Source organism: Xenia sp. Carnegie-2017, unplaced genomic scaffold (genome assembly GCF_021976095.1).
Source record: "Xenia sp. Carnegie-2017 unplaced genomic scaffold, XeniaSp_v1 HiC_scaffold_2, whole genome shotgun sequence".
Taxonomy (NCBI): Eukaryota; Metazoa; Cnidaria; class Anthozoa; order Malacalcyonacea; family Xeniidae; genus Xenia; species Xenia sp. Carnegie-2017.
This window is the reverse complement of record NW_025813482.1, coordinates 4,095,648-4,113,355: the sequence shown is the minus strand read 5'-3', so window position 1 is coordinate 4,113,355 and position 17,708 is coordinate 4,095,648. Positions and strand designations below refer to the sequence as shown.

Below are 17,708 nucleotides of genomic sequence, written 5' to 3'. Positions count from 1 at the left end.
GTTTCCGTGTTTGATGGCCCGATCCAAACACGCGAGAATAAAACAAGTGTTGAGAAAATAAGTTCTCGACCGAGGAGATAAATTCGAGAATGAAAGTCATCATTAGTCAATCCACAATGCGTTAAATTCAACTACAAACACGATTTGTGTGGTGAGATTGTTTAGGATATACTCATTGGTACCTACGTACCAACGAATTGACGAAACATGGTGATAACGAAACGTACAATTTTAGCCATTTTAAATTACAATTGGTAGCATATCATGTTAATAATGAACGGACAGAAAAACTATCTTTAATTATTGTGCTGGAAATTATTGATTCATTGTACGAGTTTACGTAAATAAAATTGTCAAGTAAGTCTGCCGTACAAACAGTGCATTAATTACCAATAATACAAATTAAAGAAGATAAAAATCTTATTAACTTCAGTCTGTTGTGCTTCATCTGTTTGCGGAGGTGATATCTCCTTTGGAGGTCGATTTCGTTTAAAGAATCCAAGCTGAAATACATAAAATAACTTGTAATGTGAAATCTATTTTAAAAATCATTTGGCTACTAAACATTCCCCGGAGATGTTTGTGAGAACTTTCGAACAGGTGCAATTTAAAAGCCTGTGCAAACACAGTAAATATCTTTTATTCCTTAAATGCTACATGCAGTGCACGAACAGAGATAAGACCTTTTCATGAGAAAGAAAATTAAGGAGTATAGCGCAGTCTTGTAGAGTGGTAAAAGAAATACTACTAACCATAACAACTATGTGACTGTGACAAACACGAATTACGCGACATTTACATTTGAGTAAGTCGTGGTAAAAATTGATAAAACATAAATGGCCATCCTGACTTTAAAAAAAAATTACGACTGCCAAAGAGTATTTTGGTAAAACACGACAATAGACACTCCGCAAATAGTAAACATAATTTAATCTAAACGTTCCGACAAATGTTACATGCCATCTTCAGTAGAAACTGTTTGCTTTTTGAACTAAACTCCGCGTCACTTATCCTAAACTTCACCAACTTGCTGTTGCTATTTTAAAAAACAATTTCTACTGAAGATGACATGTAACACTTGTCGAAACGTTTAGATTAAATAATGTCTGCTATTTACGGAGTGTCTATGATCTTGTGTTTTACCATCCTGAATTTATTATAGCAAATTCAAACCTTATTAACACAAAACTTTTTTGCTTACTTTGAATAAAGCGAAAATACAAAGAGCCAGTAACAAAACACCACCAAGCACAGAGACAATAATAACCCACACTGGAGTTGATTTGGATTTTCCAGGAGCATTTTCAGGAGTTACTCGAATTGTGACCTACAATAAACGATATTGTAAAAAACAACAGTTCAAACAAACTCAGAACGCCTTCCTTAAGGGTAAACCTGTATGAAAGTTATCAAACATGTATAAAAATTCGCATGTTTAAGAAAAAGTAAAATTGCTAACCTCCTGATGTCCACGATGAGGTGATTCGCTCTCATTAAGATTGTTGACATATTCAGCATTAAATTGACAATCATGAGAAGATCTTTAGGATAATACTAAATCCGTATAATAAAGTTGCAGATATTAATGGCAAAGTTTTGCAAATTTCATACTTATGGCAAAGTTAGGTAGTTGATAACGCAAATACCAATATACCGCCATCAGAATACCGGTAAATACAGGTATACCGACATCAGAATACTGGTATATACAGGAATACTAACATCAGAATACGGGACAAACAGGTATACTGACATCACAATACCAGTATAAAAGTATACCGACATCAGAATACCGGTGTATATATGACATCAAAATAACGGTATATCGATAGTGAATTTGAAGTTTATTCGAAAAATAAAAAGCATATAGCACGTTCCTACCGAAAAAACAACCAAAAATATTTGTTCTTCAAATAGAATTTTGACGCCTTTTAAAATAGGTATTTATGTATTTGTCTTTGACTTGCTAAACCAAAACTGCCGAATCGTAAGATGTATTTATGAACTAGGACAGTGACTATCGCCTGGCTGCATGTTTTAACTTTAGTTTGTAAACGTGATTGTGATAAGTTCTACAGGACGACACTTTCATTTCGTTACTATGCAGTATAAAATACCGAAATAACCGTATTCATGTATACAAAATATCACCAAAAACCGATTTCAAAACAAATTTTGACATACCGGATTTCAATAATCAACTCACATTCAACTACTGTCTATGTTGGGAAGTTGGGAAGTCGTCAAAGTATTTTTGGAAGTAAGAAATGTATTGCCACAAATGTTCATTTATTTTATGCCTTACCGCAGCAAGAGTCGCAGTCCACAGTCGCACATTTAAGTCTGCCACAAAACGACCATTTCTTTCAATTTCTTTGATTGTACAGGTCACCAGCCCTGAATCCATCGTCCGAGGTGACTAGAAAGAAGAAAGTTTGACAACAATGGAAAAAATTGAAACAAAGGCATTGCACCTGACTCGTGGATGAGATGAAAAACAAATTCGAAGCAGTTTGAATGTTTTGATAAAAACAGACTAAGTAATTCATCAATATTACTTGATGAACAACGATACAGGCAAAAATAACGCGTTTTTTTGTATTTGGCAAAACACATAATTTAGATTCTAGAAGACACTTTTAAAGTAAAGTATTCTTAATACTTGAGAAGAACTCTAATATCTAAAGCTTTAGGCAATAAAACAAATAATAAAAAATACTGTGGATAATTTATCTAAAAAGTTCCAGTATATGTTGTCTGTTGTTATTTTGCCACTTCTAAACCCACTGCAGAAACTCCAAGCAATTTCATATAAAAATGAGATTTAAATCAAAGTAATTGCACTATTGCCTCACAAACTTGGGTCAATTTTCAGATATTTTGCTTTCGTAGTGGTCGATCTTATTTTATTTAAACCATTGTCTAAGATAAACTGCAATCGTGACCATACCAGGGTTTCTGTATTTCTTCTCCGTCTAGTTCTTCCTTGCGAGTCCTGATAAAAAAAAAATGTCGCTGACAAGGCATCCACGAATTTGAATTTTCTTAAAGTGCATATAAAGTGAAAGTTTCATACACTTGAACAAATATTCAGACTAATAAAATAGAGACTTTGTCGTGGTGACAAATCTAAAAATACTTCTAAGTGGTATTTGCTATCTTTAGAACTATTTTCAAATATTCACACGTCTACAAGGATTTTGATATATTTATGACCAATACAAGTTGAGTGAAAAGTGACAAAGTTAAACACCCAAAGTCGTCCTCGCCTGCAACCTTTTGGTCGCTCATCTGACGTCACACAGAATACGGAAGTCGCCAAGCTAATAGTAACTGCTATTTCAATGGTGAGAATGTGTACTTCTTATGATGAAAATTTAGCTAACATAGCAGCCAAAAAGTTCGCCAAAAAATTGTCAAAAATCGTCAATTCGACGGTTATAAACTCGCTTTGAAAAGACTACATATAATTCCCTTTGCAAAAAACGGATTTGACAGCAAGTACTTTTTACAAAGCCAATAAAAAAAGGGAACAAACACTTCACTAAGATAGCACTTTAAGTGGCTATAAGTTGAATATAATTAAAATTAAATATGAGTAGAGACATATATTTAACATAGAATCAAACTATGTGCTTATATTTAACATATTAGGTGTTTGCATTGGTCGTTTTGTGGGTAGAAATCCCATATAGTGAAAAGAATTTATGTTGATTTCATGTTCTGTTGAGCATTGGCACTTTGATATAACGTTAGACGTTTTAATTCTAATAAGTTCTAGTTATTTATCGACACAAAGAACGGCAAACTTAAAAATCTGTAACCAGCAAATGTGCAACTCGCAAAAAAATAATTAAGCTAAATACATGTTTGTAGATGTAGATCGTCCAGGTTAGAAGAATCCTGAAAAGGACTGTTGTTGTTGGTGTTGACAGACGTTTCGACAACCTTAGTGGTAGTCATCTTCAGAGTCAAGATGAGCTGAGGATAATTTGACTCTGAAGATGACTACCGCTAAGGTTGTCGAAACGTCAGTCAACAACAACAAAAATAGTCCTTCTCAGGATTATACTAACCTAAACCATCTACATCTACAAACAAGTAACAATATTCCGCGGTTCAAACCATTTACTTTAAGTTAAATACATATGCTGTCTCAAACAATTAGTTTATTCCTGGTTATCCTTACCGCAGTTAAGGACAGGTTAGCAGGATTCAAGGCTCTTCCACTGCATACTGCGTTGTTGGCATCACCTCTTTCCTGAAACGACATACGTAACTTAATGTTCATTAAACAGTTGGTAAAGATGTAAATAAGATTGTTTAGAGAAACGTCTTAAACCTAATGCTTTATATCAAAAATTGTATCTGTAGTTTACATCAAACAAACAAAACATAACATTTATGACATAGAAACAACAATTTCAACATAGCCTTGTAAACATTTCCACCATAGCCTAGCAAACCTTTCCACAGTGCTTTACAAAAACTAAACAAAATTAAACTGTGAACCTTCCCATTCCAATAATCCACTTCGATAAATTCACAGAAAAACATCGCCGATGTAAAACATTGTCAAAATAAAAATCACACAACTGCCAGAACTGACCTTAATACTGACAGGATACAGAAGATAATTGAATTCCTTGTCTTTTTCGGTTAGAGGGACGCTTATATGAAGTATCACATCTTCTAAATCACTTTGACCTTCATTTGCAACCTAAATGAAGTATAAACGTCGTGTAAGTAAACCTATAATGATATCCAATGCATTCAAAACAAAAAATCAACTCAAAAGTAGACGGGCATTTATGTTAGGTAATATAATGCATGCATATAGAGGTACGTCAGATGTCTGATTTAAGTCATACAAGCATCATCAAAAAGTCATAGAAACCAAATATATTCAGACAAGAAATTTAGAAATATATGCAATGGCACCAAATAGCGAAGATAATTTTCTTTTTCATAGTTAGGAGGCGACCTCCAAAATGACTATATAACTAATTATTTTTTCAAAGTAAATGGTTTGAAGAGTTCGTTATGTTAAAATTGTCCAATCTGAGAGGATTTAGTTATTGATCGATAACCTTAGCAGTAGTCATCTTCAGAGTCAAAAATCATTTTGACATCTCATTGACAGAGTCATTTTTGACTCTGAAGATGACTACTGCTAAGGTTGTCGAATCAAACAACAAAACAGTCCTTCTCAGGACTTTATTAACCTGGACGATCATCATTTACAAACATGTAATTATTCTTTTGTTATACGAGATTATAGTTTTGAAAAGAATATTGGTGGAAGGGAAATTCATCTTCTCCTTACCTCGATGGTAATGGTTATTGGTGGTCCAATAGAAGAAATGTTCACAGAGCTATAGTCGTTGTCTATTATATTTAAATCAGGACCTTTTTCTGGATAGTCTAGTGACTTAGGAACAGTTGTGCTAAAAACACAAAGTTCATCTTTTAAATAAAATGTCTTAAAGTTTATCAGTTGGTAATATTGATAACAGTGGCGGATCTAGGGTACGTCAAAATAAATTACTGTAGCACATTTTAGCATGTATTAACATTTCTAAGTATATCAAAAAAAAGGCGAATCCATTGGTAAATTACATTCTTCGGAAATTCAAAATCAATAGCGTTTTTCTGAGAGTACTTTGACTTTAAAATTGAACAGCTATAATTTATTTTGACGAACGCTGGATCCGCTATTGATTGATATTACATTTGACCAAAGTCACTGCGCATCTGCAAAAAGGTTGTTTACGATAGATGGCAGATTTACGTCTATTTAAAAAGACAACGAGTGCAACGGTAGCTAAGTTACATCGATATCCAATGATTAGCTTGTAAAGAAACTTCTTTACAAATTCACAATACTCCTTAAGTTTTCAGACACAGCAGTCTTCTTAGTGAGATGTAACTTAACCAAACTTAAAATAAAAGCAGATAGTTCCACATACCCGGTAATTTCTAGTCTGACATTGCGCTTGACAATCATAGAAATGGTGGCGTTGTTATTTTCATCATTAATCTCGCTTCCGCTTAGCCTAAAACAAAGTAAAAACATAAGAAAGAAATCAAATGACATGTAATGTTAAGAATTAACATCACAAAAGCACATAACGCATTGATTGCATGAAAGAGTTTGCTAAATTCGAGGCTAAATTACAAAGATCGATAACCATCTAAAACAATGAAAGATCTCTTTCATAGCTTATTTATATACGTTACTGTACAAACACAACACCAAGCAGGAGAAGCGAACAACACTGTTCAAAAAAACCTATGTTATCATCACGATTGAATAGATCAATCTCGTGGATCCACGATTTTGTAAAGAATTATATTTCTCAAGAATTCTAATATTCAGAAAATTATATTCCTCGAGGATCAGTTATAATGAATTTAATGTAATTGATCATATGTAACACAAAATATTAGTTGTACGCACGGTTCAACATAGCGTTTATAACTTCAACAAATATTCCGTCTTATATGGCAAATAACCAATTAAAATATAAAGAAAACAGACTTACGCGTTCACCCTAACAAAAATTTCCAGATTCTTTTTTTTACCAACTACAGCGGTGGTCGAGTATGTAATTTCCAGTGTAACCTGTCAAAAAAATCTAAAGATTAATAACTTCACGCTCACATAGTTTATATCAGTTGTAAAACTTCTCAATTAAAAAAGTAAGCAGATCTTCTCCTTATCTTCTTTCCCGGAAGCGTCCCATTACGAAACCAGGGTCTGAAAATCGCTTCAAAAAACAGGTACGCACTGCGTACACGTGGTTAGCCTAAACCACGTGTTCAAGTTCGAGTGTGTATGAGCAATATAAAATGATTTTAAATCTTGAAAAGAATGGTGGTTAAAAGTATTAATGTGATAAAGAACACTTGACATTAAAAATTTAGAATAGCGTTTTCCAGTAGTAGGAGTATTTCCCAAGTGTTCAAAGATTCTGGTGTTCACAAAACATGTCGTTTCACCCATGCTGAATTTCTAAATGAAAGACATCACTTAACATCCAAGGCTGCTCCATTCCCCTGAACCTTTTTAGTTCAACCCCTCTTTTTTATATTTGCACTTTTTCCCATCACTCCCCAGCCCATTTTATCTTGTCAACTCCATTTTACCATTCATTACATAACATCAGATCTTAACAGTAATCTGAAACCTTAAACTATGTAATGTATTAAATCTCATTTGTATTTTTGGTTTGTAGTTGCAGTATTTTTTAAATGATATTTTAATAGGAGATTTTTGTCGACAATTCTGTCCCGATTTGAACTTAAGTTTTACCTTTGAATGCGGAGGAATTGTAAATATAAGTTTTATTGTAGTTCTAGGCTATAGCTCATACTTTGACTCTATTATATATATAATACACTGTCATTTTTTATGTTTTGTCGAACCAATAAAAACTTGAAAGAAAAACACATTTAGCTTTGCATTTTCCTGACTAGAGCATTGCGAGATACACAAATTGTGTGCAAATATGGCGAATAAAGTCCTTTGCATAAGTCGCCGAAACGAGACATATTAGATGTTTGTGATCTTCTGCAAAGCTTATACTTGTAAAATATCTTTAGCTGCTGAGTGTTAAATTCAAACTTTAATCAGTAAAATAGAGAGCGGATTATACGCTAAAACGCAACCGTTTTGGTAATTACCGAAAATATATAGTGTATGCTACATCCTGAAGAAACATAGAGATCAATAATATGGACGTCAGTTGGCCTAAAGGTCGGATGTCTTTTTTGCGGAATAAAATAATGAACAGCGCATGTGCGTGGCAACCCACAATAATATGCCTGTTCTTAAAAAGGCTCAATGATTCACAACTACTTCATATGAAACCCAAATGGCTAACCTTTTGATTTGGATCAAGGGGTCCTTGAAGTTGAAACAAATCGTAATCAGGTCTACTTAGTGTTGCATCTGGCACAATTCTGAACGATCTCTATAAAATTGACAGAGAAAAATTCACAATGTCTACAAACAAATCGTTATCGTTCATTAATACATAGTTTATTAACAAAAATACTGAAACAATAACTTACATCGGATACATCGAAATCTTCATACTGTAATGACGGGTCATGAGTTAATGCTATGGTAGGATTGTACGCAACTTCGCCAGAACTGCTGAGTTCAACAGTCACTTTTCTGGAATTGGTTTCACCAATAATTATTTCATTTTCATCAACACTAAACAAAAAAGTTACACACCAAATCAATTCAATCCAGTTAATACAAATAATATAGCTGCTGCACACTAAAGTTAAGATATATGGAACAATGTTAGTGATGACAATATAACAACGATTCGCTACGAGCCTATGACAGTTGAAAATTTTGCTTAAACATATGTATTTAGTACAAATACATAAAATTAGTTAAAATACACAATAAAACTATTCAATGTTGACAAAGCTAAAAAAAGTGAACGAAAAACGTTTTCAAATGTATTTTGTTGTTGCTCTTTTTTTGAACTTGTCTTTCAATACCTATTCAAGTATTTCAAACCAAACATGTTTTCTTTCAATGAGCTCAGAATGATTGATGGTCGCTCGCGTATATCACAAATAAAAAACAGGAAGCTACGAGCGACCGGCGCTTTCCGAGTATTTGAGCCCTTTTCGACAATCTCCCCAGCGTGTAGTAAGTAGTTTTTAAATAATTTTGTTAAAATTTCTTTTGTTTTGAAAAACAAAAGAAAATCTAACATGCATAGTCGCGCAAATCTAAAAGTGCAAGTAAAGAATAAACGAAAACGTTACCTTACTGCCGTTTTGAGATCATAATTGCATTCGTTGTCAGTACAATTCACAATAATGGTAGCCTACAAACAGGTTTCTCAGTACAATCAACAACTTACAATAATGGTAGCCTACAAACAGGTTTTTTCAGTCTAATTAACGACAATGGTAGCCCACAAACAGGTGGTCCGGGAAACAATTCACGATAATAGCGAGTTTTAGTTTAGCGTCTGCGGCAAACGATAAACCTCAACTACCCGCTTGCCGTTGAGGTTTGCCTTTTCGAAAAAACTTGAATATAGTTTGGCATTTTGCATTTGTCTTTTATAATTTGCACTGTCAGGATCTAGATTTCATGTTTTGTTAAACGTTTGTCGATGAAAAGGCATATTCATGATGTATACTCACATAAAATAATTACAGTAGGCCATAAACGTCACTTGGTGTATTAATAGTAAAAAGCTTGCCGTACATCACCTACCGCAAGAAGTGCTTCATGCCGTTAAAACCTGAACCGCAACGTAAACTGCAAAGACTTGATCACGTGACATTTGCATTTTGTCGTCAACGCCAAACTAAAACTTTCTATTTGTAGCCTACAGACAGGTGTTCATAGGACAATTCGCAAAAATGATACCCGGCAAATAGTTCGGCAGTTACATTGCCTAGTGGTGACTTCACTCTTTCAATATGCGATTCGCCAATGAAATGCTAATTGTTTTACAAGGAATTACTTTGCCATAAAGGTGGTTATTAACAGGTTACGAAAGAATTTCATAAACCTGTTAATAAATCTGTGTAAATTTGCTCTGAACTTTTCACGGACAAAGTTTTTAAATTTCCCATAAAAATCGGAATACTTAAGAAAAAATTTAATCAGAAAATTATAATAATCCTTGTACCACTAACAAAAACTACTTTACAAGCAGAAACTCTTCCTTACAAAAGTAGTAAGTCATATTCCAAATTATTCCTACCTGTTCCGTTCTAACAGAGCCTTTACTTGTATCCAAAATCGGACATAAAGTCGTATTTTCGCAGTTTGGTGGTAAAATTAGACTGTAATTTATTTTGAAACCGATGCTGTTGGCTCCAAGCCTCAATCGGTCCACAAGATTGTTTTCCTACAGTTCACAAAATTTAAGAAAGAATTTTAACGTACACAATGAAAAGAATTAGAAGTACTGCAATCGAATGTTTAGAAGCGAATACATGGGGTGGATAAAGCTGTAAGTATTTAAGCTTGAAAAAAGCCATTTTCACATTAGTTTCCCATTAAACGGTTTGTACAAAACGTAGTTTTTTCAATATTTCGATTGATGAATTAACATTACTTCATTTGAGAAAGTTTAAATGATTTTCTGTTGCAAGAACTTTGAAATACACGAAAAGCGCGTGAAAAGCAAAGTACTTGTGATTCATGTAGTACTTTACAACGATATGTTGACATTCACATAAATTACATGGCGATAAAAAGACAAAACAAAAATATAAACAAACCTACGGCGACATTGAAATACATAAAACAGATCTCTGCAGCAAAACATATATGTTAATAGTTTTAGGTAGAGTTTTACGTAAATAATTTTACGACACTTATTTGGCAAAACACTACTTAAGGAATCAAAAATTTGAATAATCTGAAAACAAGCTCATGGCATTTTTGGTTCAAAGTATTTATTCGTTTGTAGAAACACACCAACAAAGAATCAATACGTAAGTGAAGTAACCTTAACAACCGTACAAAACCCTAATCCCCATACATTACTCCTAAAGTGACCTTAAAGTAAACACTTACTTTAAACCCCCTAACTTTGACCTTAACCCTAATAATAGTAGCCCCTTCAGAATAAAGTAGCCCCTTTAACCATAATAGTAGCCCTTAGCCCCTCCCCTTATCCTTACAAACCATCATAACACGACAGAAATATGACAATGACAATCTTAGCCAGCGTTCAGCATGAAAGCGACATTAGTGTTAGGTAAACAACTGTCTAGCCCAATAAGCACAACGACTAAGAAAGATATTATTGACTTACTCGAACATGAATGTGAGTGAATTCCACACACGACGTAACATTCTTGCCTGGAAGTCTTATTTTATCACGCTTGGAGTAAATTACATTTCCTGATTCATTAAAATACACTCTCTTATTAACATTTTGCAATGTTTGATAATCCAAATCGAACTGGTATTGAATTTCTAGGAAGAAAACAAACAGACTCAAATAAGTATGTCTTATGAATGAAAAGATTTATGTTTCTTTACGTAAACACAATGTACGTCAAAAAAACATTATTGCAATCCTCTCTTAACTTTTCAGTCTACAGCAACTTTCCACATACTCAACAGTGATTATTTATGAAAGAACAATAAACGCTTTTAAGTTTTGACACAAGCTTGTGCAAAACCTATCTGCTTTTAGCCATATCGAAATTCTCATGAATTTTTACAAATTTTGAGGTTTGCAGCATAAAGTGTGATTTTCATATTATAATAACACAAAAACCGTGACAAAAAAGACAACGAATCTTTTAAAAATAGGCATGTTTCGGAGAGCTTATGCTATTTTCGGTATATAAAAAAATGAATTATTATTCAAAGCAAGCAATATTAACGTAAACATACGTTTTAAAAGTATAACTACTAAGCAACATGTTTATTCAAAGTTTACCAATGAGGTTCAATGTCCACCCGTTAGCTGAAAATCCAATCAAGTGAAAAAATTTGCCTTCTGTCTTCATGCACTGTTAAGCATTGGTATTTGAGGTAAACCTGCCAAAATGGCTGCTTTGACATCATATTTTTACACAGTTGTGCCGACTAAATTTACATTTGTAGATAAAATGATAAATGCAGTGTACAGCTTTTGTGTTTATGTTCAAAAAATGGAAGTTGTATATTCATATTACGTCAATAGTTGCGACTAGGTCTAAAAAGATTATTAATCTCCTTCCATCTTTAGGAATGATCACTATACACTTTCATAAACAATGAAGATCACAAAAGCATGCCAAAACATGTATATATTTTTAAAAGAGTCGTGGTTTATTTGTATGATTTGCACAACAAACGGTTCTGTAAAAAATATTTTCGTTGATCTTATTACAATGATACAATTGCTGTAGCAAAAGGGAAATGAAATGTCAACAATACACAACAATACCTTCCATTCCGTATAACTACATATTTGATAGTTTTGAGCTTTATTCTCACTATTGTCACTGACATAAGTTGATTTCGATATTCTGTCATGCAATTCTCTTCGACCGAAAGCAATTACAATCATTTGAACAGAAACAGTTCATCATCTAAACTTCACCATGCATACGTACCATAAGGACCAGAGACACTTTTGCCGATGTATTGGAAACACACTGTAACATCCAAACTAAATAAAAAAAAGCTTGTTACAACAACATCACAAGTGAACGGACTCTTATGTTCAGATTTCTCACATAATATACCTTTCTCATTCTCCACAACCAACATTTCGTCTGGTCAAATTTTTATACTGACATACAATACCGCTCGCGTATTTGTTAACATACGGTACGCGTATGAAACGCGTATGATACGAGAATGATATATGTACGATACGAAAAGGATACGCGTATCACACGCAAAATTATGTTAACAAATACGCGAGCGGTACTGTATACGTTAACATTTCCCCTTGTTGGTTTCTGTCCCCGTTAAAATTTCCCATCATAAACAACTCTCGATGCTTACATCTCCCTTGATCGACAACTTCCACAAGTGACATCTCCCCCAGGCTCGTAAACAGAGGGATGCACTGGTTACACGAGTTGTAGTCTCATTTAAAACACATTAACCAAGTTAAGCCAGGTTTATTGTTTACACATCAAGAAAAATATAGAGAATATAATTCTTACCATTGTATAGAACTGTTGGGACAGAATACGGTATAATTTTCCACAAGTATCTCCTTCCTGCTTAAAGTCAATGAAACGTCCAAGTTCATTATTGGGCGAGTCCTTAGAAAGTAAATTAACAAAAAATTAGTGATTATTGGGCTACTTCAACTCGAAGTAAAATTTCGTTCTTAACCTGACGCCGACGAACACAAACAATTTAATTGGTGAAAAATAAAACTTTCAATAAAACGTCAGCAAAATTTTAAAAGTACATAACCACTCAAATTATTTCCTACATGCTCAAGCTTATTCATTTCTGAAAGCATTAAATTCTGACATAATTAAAATTCCATGCAAAATCACTTTCTCTAAATTCACGTAAATTCAAATGCAAGCATTTATACTAATAAAACACCAAAACACCACCAAGCACAGAGACAATAATAACCCACACTGGAGTTGATTTGGATTTTCCAGTAGCATTTTCAGGAGTTACTCGAATTGTGACCTACAATAAACGATATTGTAAAAAACAACAGTTCAAACAAACTCAGAACGCCTTCCTTAAGGGTAAACCTGTATGAAAGTTATCAAACATGTATAAAAATTCGCATGTTTAAGAAAAAGTAAAATTGCTAACCTCCTGATGTCCACGATGAGGTGATTTGCTCTCATCAAGATTGTTGACATATTCAGCATTAAATTGGACAATCATGAGAAGATCTTTAGGATAATACTAAATCCGTATAATAAAGTTGCAGATATTAATGGCAAAGTTTTGCAAATTTCAAAAATACTTATGGCAAAGTTAGGTAGTTGATAACGCAAATACCAATATACCGCCATCAGAATACCGGTAAATACAGGTATACTGACATCAGAATACTGGTAGGTATATACAGGAATACTAACATCAGAATACCGGACAAACAGGTATACTGACATCACAATACCAGTATGTAAAGGTATACCGACATCAGAATACCGGTGTATACAGGTATACCGACATCAAAATACCGGTATATCGATAGTGAATTTGAAGTTTATTCTTTGAAAAATAAAAAGCATATAGCACGTGTTTCCACGAAAAAAAAACAACCAAAAAATATTTGTTCTTCAAATAGAATTTTGACGCCTTTTTTTAAAATAGGTATTTATGTATTTGTCTTTGACTTGCTAAACCAAAACTGCCGAATCGTAAGATGTATTTATGAACTAGGACAGTGACTATCGCCTGGCTGCATGTTTTAACTTTAGTTGGTAAACGTGATTGTGATAAGTTCTACTGGACGACACTTTCATTTCGTAACTACGCAGTATAAAATACCGAAATAACCGTATTCATGTATACAAAATATCGGCAAAAACCGATTTCAAAACAAATTTTGACATACCGGATTTCAATAATCAACTCTCATTCAACTACCGTCTGTGTTGGGAAGTTGTTGATGCAACACACCTCGTCAAAATATTTTTGGAAGTAAGAAATGTATTGCCACAAATGTTCATTTATTTTATGCCTTACCGCAGCAAGAGTCGCAGTCCACAGTCGCACATTTAAGTCTGCCACAAAACGACAATTTCTTTCAATTTCTTTGATTGTACAGGTCACCAGCCCTGAATCCATCGTCCGAGGTGACTAGAAAGAAGAAAGTTTGACAACAATGAAAAAACTTGAAACAAAGGCATTGCACCTGACTCGTGGATGAGATGAAAAACAAATTCGAAGCAGTTTGAATGTTTTGATTAAAACAGACTAAGTAATTCATCAATATTACTTGATGAACAACGATACAGGCAAAAATAACGAGTTTTTTGCATTTGGCAAAACACATAATTTAGATTCTAGAAGACACTTTTAAAGTAAAGTATTCTTAATACTTGAGAAGAACTCGAATATCTAAAGCTTTAGGTAATAAAACAAATAATAAAAAATACTGTGGATAATTTATCTAAAAAGTTCCAGTATACGTTGTCTGTTGTTATTTTGCCACTTCTAACCCGGCTGCAAAAACTCCAAGCCATTTCATACAAAAACGAGATTTAAATCAAAGTAATTGCACTATCGCCTCACAAACTTGGGTCAATTTTCAGATATTTTGCTTTCGTAGTGGTCGATCTTATTTTATTTAAACCATTGTCTAAGATAAACTGCAATCGTGACCATACCAGGGTTTCTGTATTTCTTCTCCGTCTAGTTCTTCCTTGCGAGTCCTGATAAAAAAAATATGTCGGTGACAAGGCATCCACGAATTTGAATTTTCTTAAAGTGTATATAAAGTGAAAGTTTCATACACTTGAACAAATATTCAGACTAATAAAATAGAGACTTTGTCGTGGTGACAAATCTAAAAATACTTCTAAGTGGTATTTGCTATCTTTAGAACTATTTTCAAATATTCAGACGTTTACAAGGATTTTGATATATTTATGACCAATACAAGTTGAGTGAAAAGTGACAAAGTTAAACACCCAAAGTCGTCCTCGCCTGCAACCTTTTGGCCGCTCATCTGACGTCATACAGAATGCGGAAGTCGCCAAGCTAATAGTAACAGCTATTTCAATGGTGAGAATGTGTACTTCTTATGATGAAAATTTAGCTAACATAGCAGCCAAAAAGTTCGCCAAAAAATGTCAAAAATCGTCAATTTGACAGCTATAAACTCGCTCAGAAAAGACTACATTTGATTCCCTTTGCAAAAAACGGGTTTGACAGCAAGTACTTTTTACAAAGCCAATAAAAAAAGGGAGCAAAAATTTCACTAAGATAGCACTTTAATTGGTTATAAGTTGAATATAATTAGAATTAAATATGATTAGAGACATATATTTAACATAGAATCAAACTATGTGCTTATATTTAACATATTAGATGTTTGCATCACTCGTTTTGTTGGTAGAAATCCCATATAGTGAAAAGAATTTATGTTGATTTCATGTTCTGTTGAGCATTGGCACTTTGATATAATGTTAGACGTTTTAATTCTAATAAGTTCTTGTTATTTATCGACACAAAGAACGGCAAACTTAAAAATCTGTAACCAGAAAATGTGCAACTCGCAAAAAAATAATTAAGCTAAATACATGTTTGTAGATGTAGATCGTCCAGGTTAGTATAGTCCTGAAAAGGAGTGTTTTTGTTGATGTTGACTGACGTTTCGACGACCTTAGCCGTAGTCATCTTCAGAGTCAAGATGAGCTGAGGATAATTTGACTCTGAAGATGACTACCGCTAAGGTTGTTGAAACGTCAGTCAACAACAAAAAAAATAGTCCTTCTCAGGACTATACTAACATAAACCATGTACATCTACAAACAAGTAACAATATTCCGCGGTTCAAACCATTTACTTTAAGTTAAATACATCGCGCAGTCTCAAACAATTAGTTTATTCCTGTTTATCCTTACCGCAGTTAAGGACAGGTTAGCAGGATTCAAGGCTCTTCCACTGCATACTGCGTTGTTGGCATCACCTCTTCCCTGAAACGACATACGTAACTTAATGTTCATTAAACAGTTGGTAAAGATGTAAATAAGATTGTTTACAGAAACGTCTTAAACCTAATGCTTCATATCAAAAATTGTATGTGTAGTTTACATCAAACAAAACATAACATTTATGAGATAGAAACAACAATTTCAACATAGCCTTGTAAACATTTCCACCATAGCCTAGCAAACCTTTCCACAGTGCTTTCCAAAAACTAAACAAAATTAAACTGTGAACTCTCCCATCCCAATAATCCACTTCGATAAATTCACAGAAAAACATCGCCGATGTAAAACATAGGTCAAAATAAAAATCATTAAACTGCCAGAACTGACCTTAATACTGACAGGATACAGAAGATAATTGAATTCCTTGTCTTTTTCGGTTAGAGGGACGCTTATATGAAGTTTCACATCTTCTAAATCACTTTGACCTTCATTTGCAACCTAAATGAAGTATAAACGTCGTGTAAGTAAACCTATAATGAGATCCAATGGATTCAAAACAAAAAATCAACTCAAATGTTGACGGGCATTTATGTTAGGTAATATAAAGCATGCATATAGAGGTACGTCAGATGTCTGATTTAAGTCATACAAGCATCAACAAAAAGTCATAGAAATCAAATATATTGAGACAAGAAATATAGAAATATACGCAATGGCACCAACTAGCGAAGATAATTTCCTTTTTCATAGTTAGGAGGGAACCTCCAAAATGACTATATAACTAATTATTTCTTCGCTATACGAGATTATAGTTTTGAAAAGAATATTGGTGGAAGGGAAATTCATCTTCTCCTTACCTCGACAGTAATGGTTATTGGTGGTCCAATAGAAGTAATGTTCACAGAGTTATAGTCGTTGTCTATTATATTTAAATCAGGACCTTTTTCTGGATAGTTTAGTGACTTAGGAAAAGTTGTGCTAAAAACACAAAGTTCATCATTTGGTAATATTGATAACAGTGGCGGATCTAGGGTACGTCAAAATAAATTACTGTAGCACATTTTAGCATGTATTAACATTTCTAAGTACTTCAAAAAAAAAGGCGAATCCATTGGTAAAATTACATTCTTTGGAAATTCAAAATCAATAGCGTTTTTCTGAAAGTACTTTGACTTTAAAATTGAACAGCTATAATTTATTTTGACGAACGCTGGATCCGCTACTGATTGATAATACATTTGACCAAAGTCACTGCGCAACGCTGGATCCGCTACTGATCGATAATATACTTGACGAAAGTCACTGCGCAAGGCTGGATCCGCTACTCATCGATAATACATTTGACCAAAGTCACTACGCAACGCTGGATCCGCTACTCATTGATAATACATTTGACCAAAGTCACTGCGCAAGGCTGGATCCGCTACTCATTGATAATATATTTGACCAAAGTCACTGCGCAACGCTGGATCCGCTACTCATTGATAATATATTTGACCAAAGTCACTGCGCAACGCTGGATCCGCTACTCATTGATAAAATATTTGACCAAAGTCACTGCGCAACGCTGGATCCGCTACTCATTGATAATATATTTGACCAAAGTCACTGCGCAA

General features: G+C 33.7%; 2 protein-coding genes across 2 annotated transcripts in view; both read right to left on the bottom strand.

Moving 5' to 3' along the window:
• Positions 1 to 289: 289 nt before the first annotated feature.
• LOC124440215 (integrin alpha-8-like) overlaps positions 290 to 17,708 on the bottom strand; it is a 45,580-nt gene continuing 28,161 nt past the window's right edge. Inside the window, exons 25-33 of the mRNA XM_046990539.1 lie at positions 16,950 to 17,070; positions 16,480 to 16,590; positions 16,063 to 16,134; positions 14,824 to 14,868; positions 14,180 to 14,293; positions 13,295 to 13,390; positions 13,081 to 13,162; positions 1,202 to 1,245; positions 290 to 503 (exon numbers count right to left, since the gene is read on the bottom strand). Coding sequence (XP_046846495.1) covers positions 387 to 503; positions 1,202 to 1,245; positions 13,081 to 13,162; positions 13,295 to 13,390; positions 14,180 to 14,293; positions 14,824 to 14,868; positions 16,063 to 16,134; positions 16,480 to 16,590; positions 16,950 to 17,070 — 802 coding nt within the window. The 3' untranslated portion in view covers positions 290 to 386. The remainder of the gene's footprint in view (positions 504 to 1,201; positions 1,246 to 13,080; positions 13,163 to 13,294; positions 13,391 to 14,179; positions 14,294 to 14,823; positions 14,869 to 16,062; positions 16,135 to 16,479; positions 16,591 to 16,949; positions 17,071 to 17,708) is intronic.
• Positions 8,142 to 12,958, bottom strand: LOC124440228. Its single transcript, XM_046990554.1, has 5 exons — positions 12,673 to 12,958; positions 12,112 to 12,167; positions 10,815 to 10,978; positions 9,753 to 9,899; positions 8,142 to 8,224 (listed from the first exon to the last, which is right to left on the bottom strand). Exons 1-5 carry the CDS (start codon positions 12,759 to 12,761, stop codon positions 8,219 to 8,221), a joined length of 462 nt encoding a protein of 153 aa, XP_046846510.1. The 5' UTR covers positions 12,762 to 12,958; the 3' UTR covers positions 8,142 to 8,218.

Coding starts and splice junctions, on each gene's coding strand:
- LOC124440228 (XM_046990554.1), bottom strand. CDS start 12,761: ATGAACTTGGACGTTTCATTGACTTTAAGCAGGAAGGAGATACTTGTG. Junction 12,168..12,672: donor CCCAACAGTTCTATACAATG/GTAAGAATTATA, acceptor TTTTTTATTTAG/TTTGGATGTTACAGTGTGTT. Junction 10,979..12,111: donor AAGTGTCTCTGGTCCTTATG/GTACGTATGCAT, acceptor TTTTCTTCCTAG/AAATTCAATACCAGTTCGAT.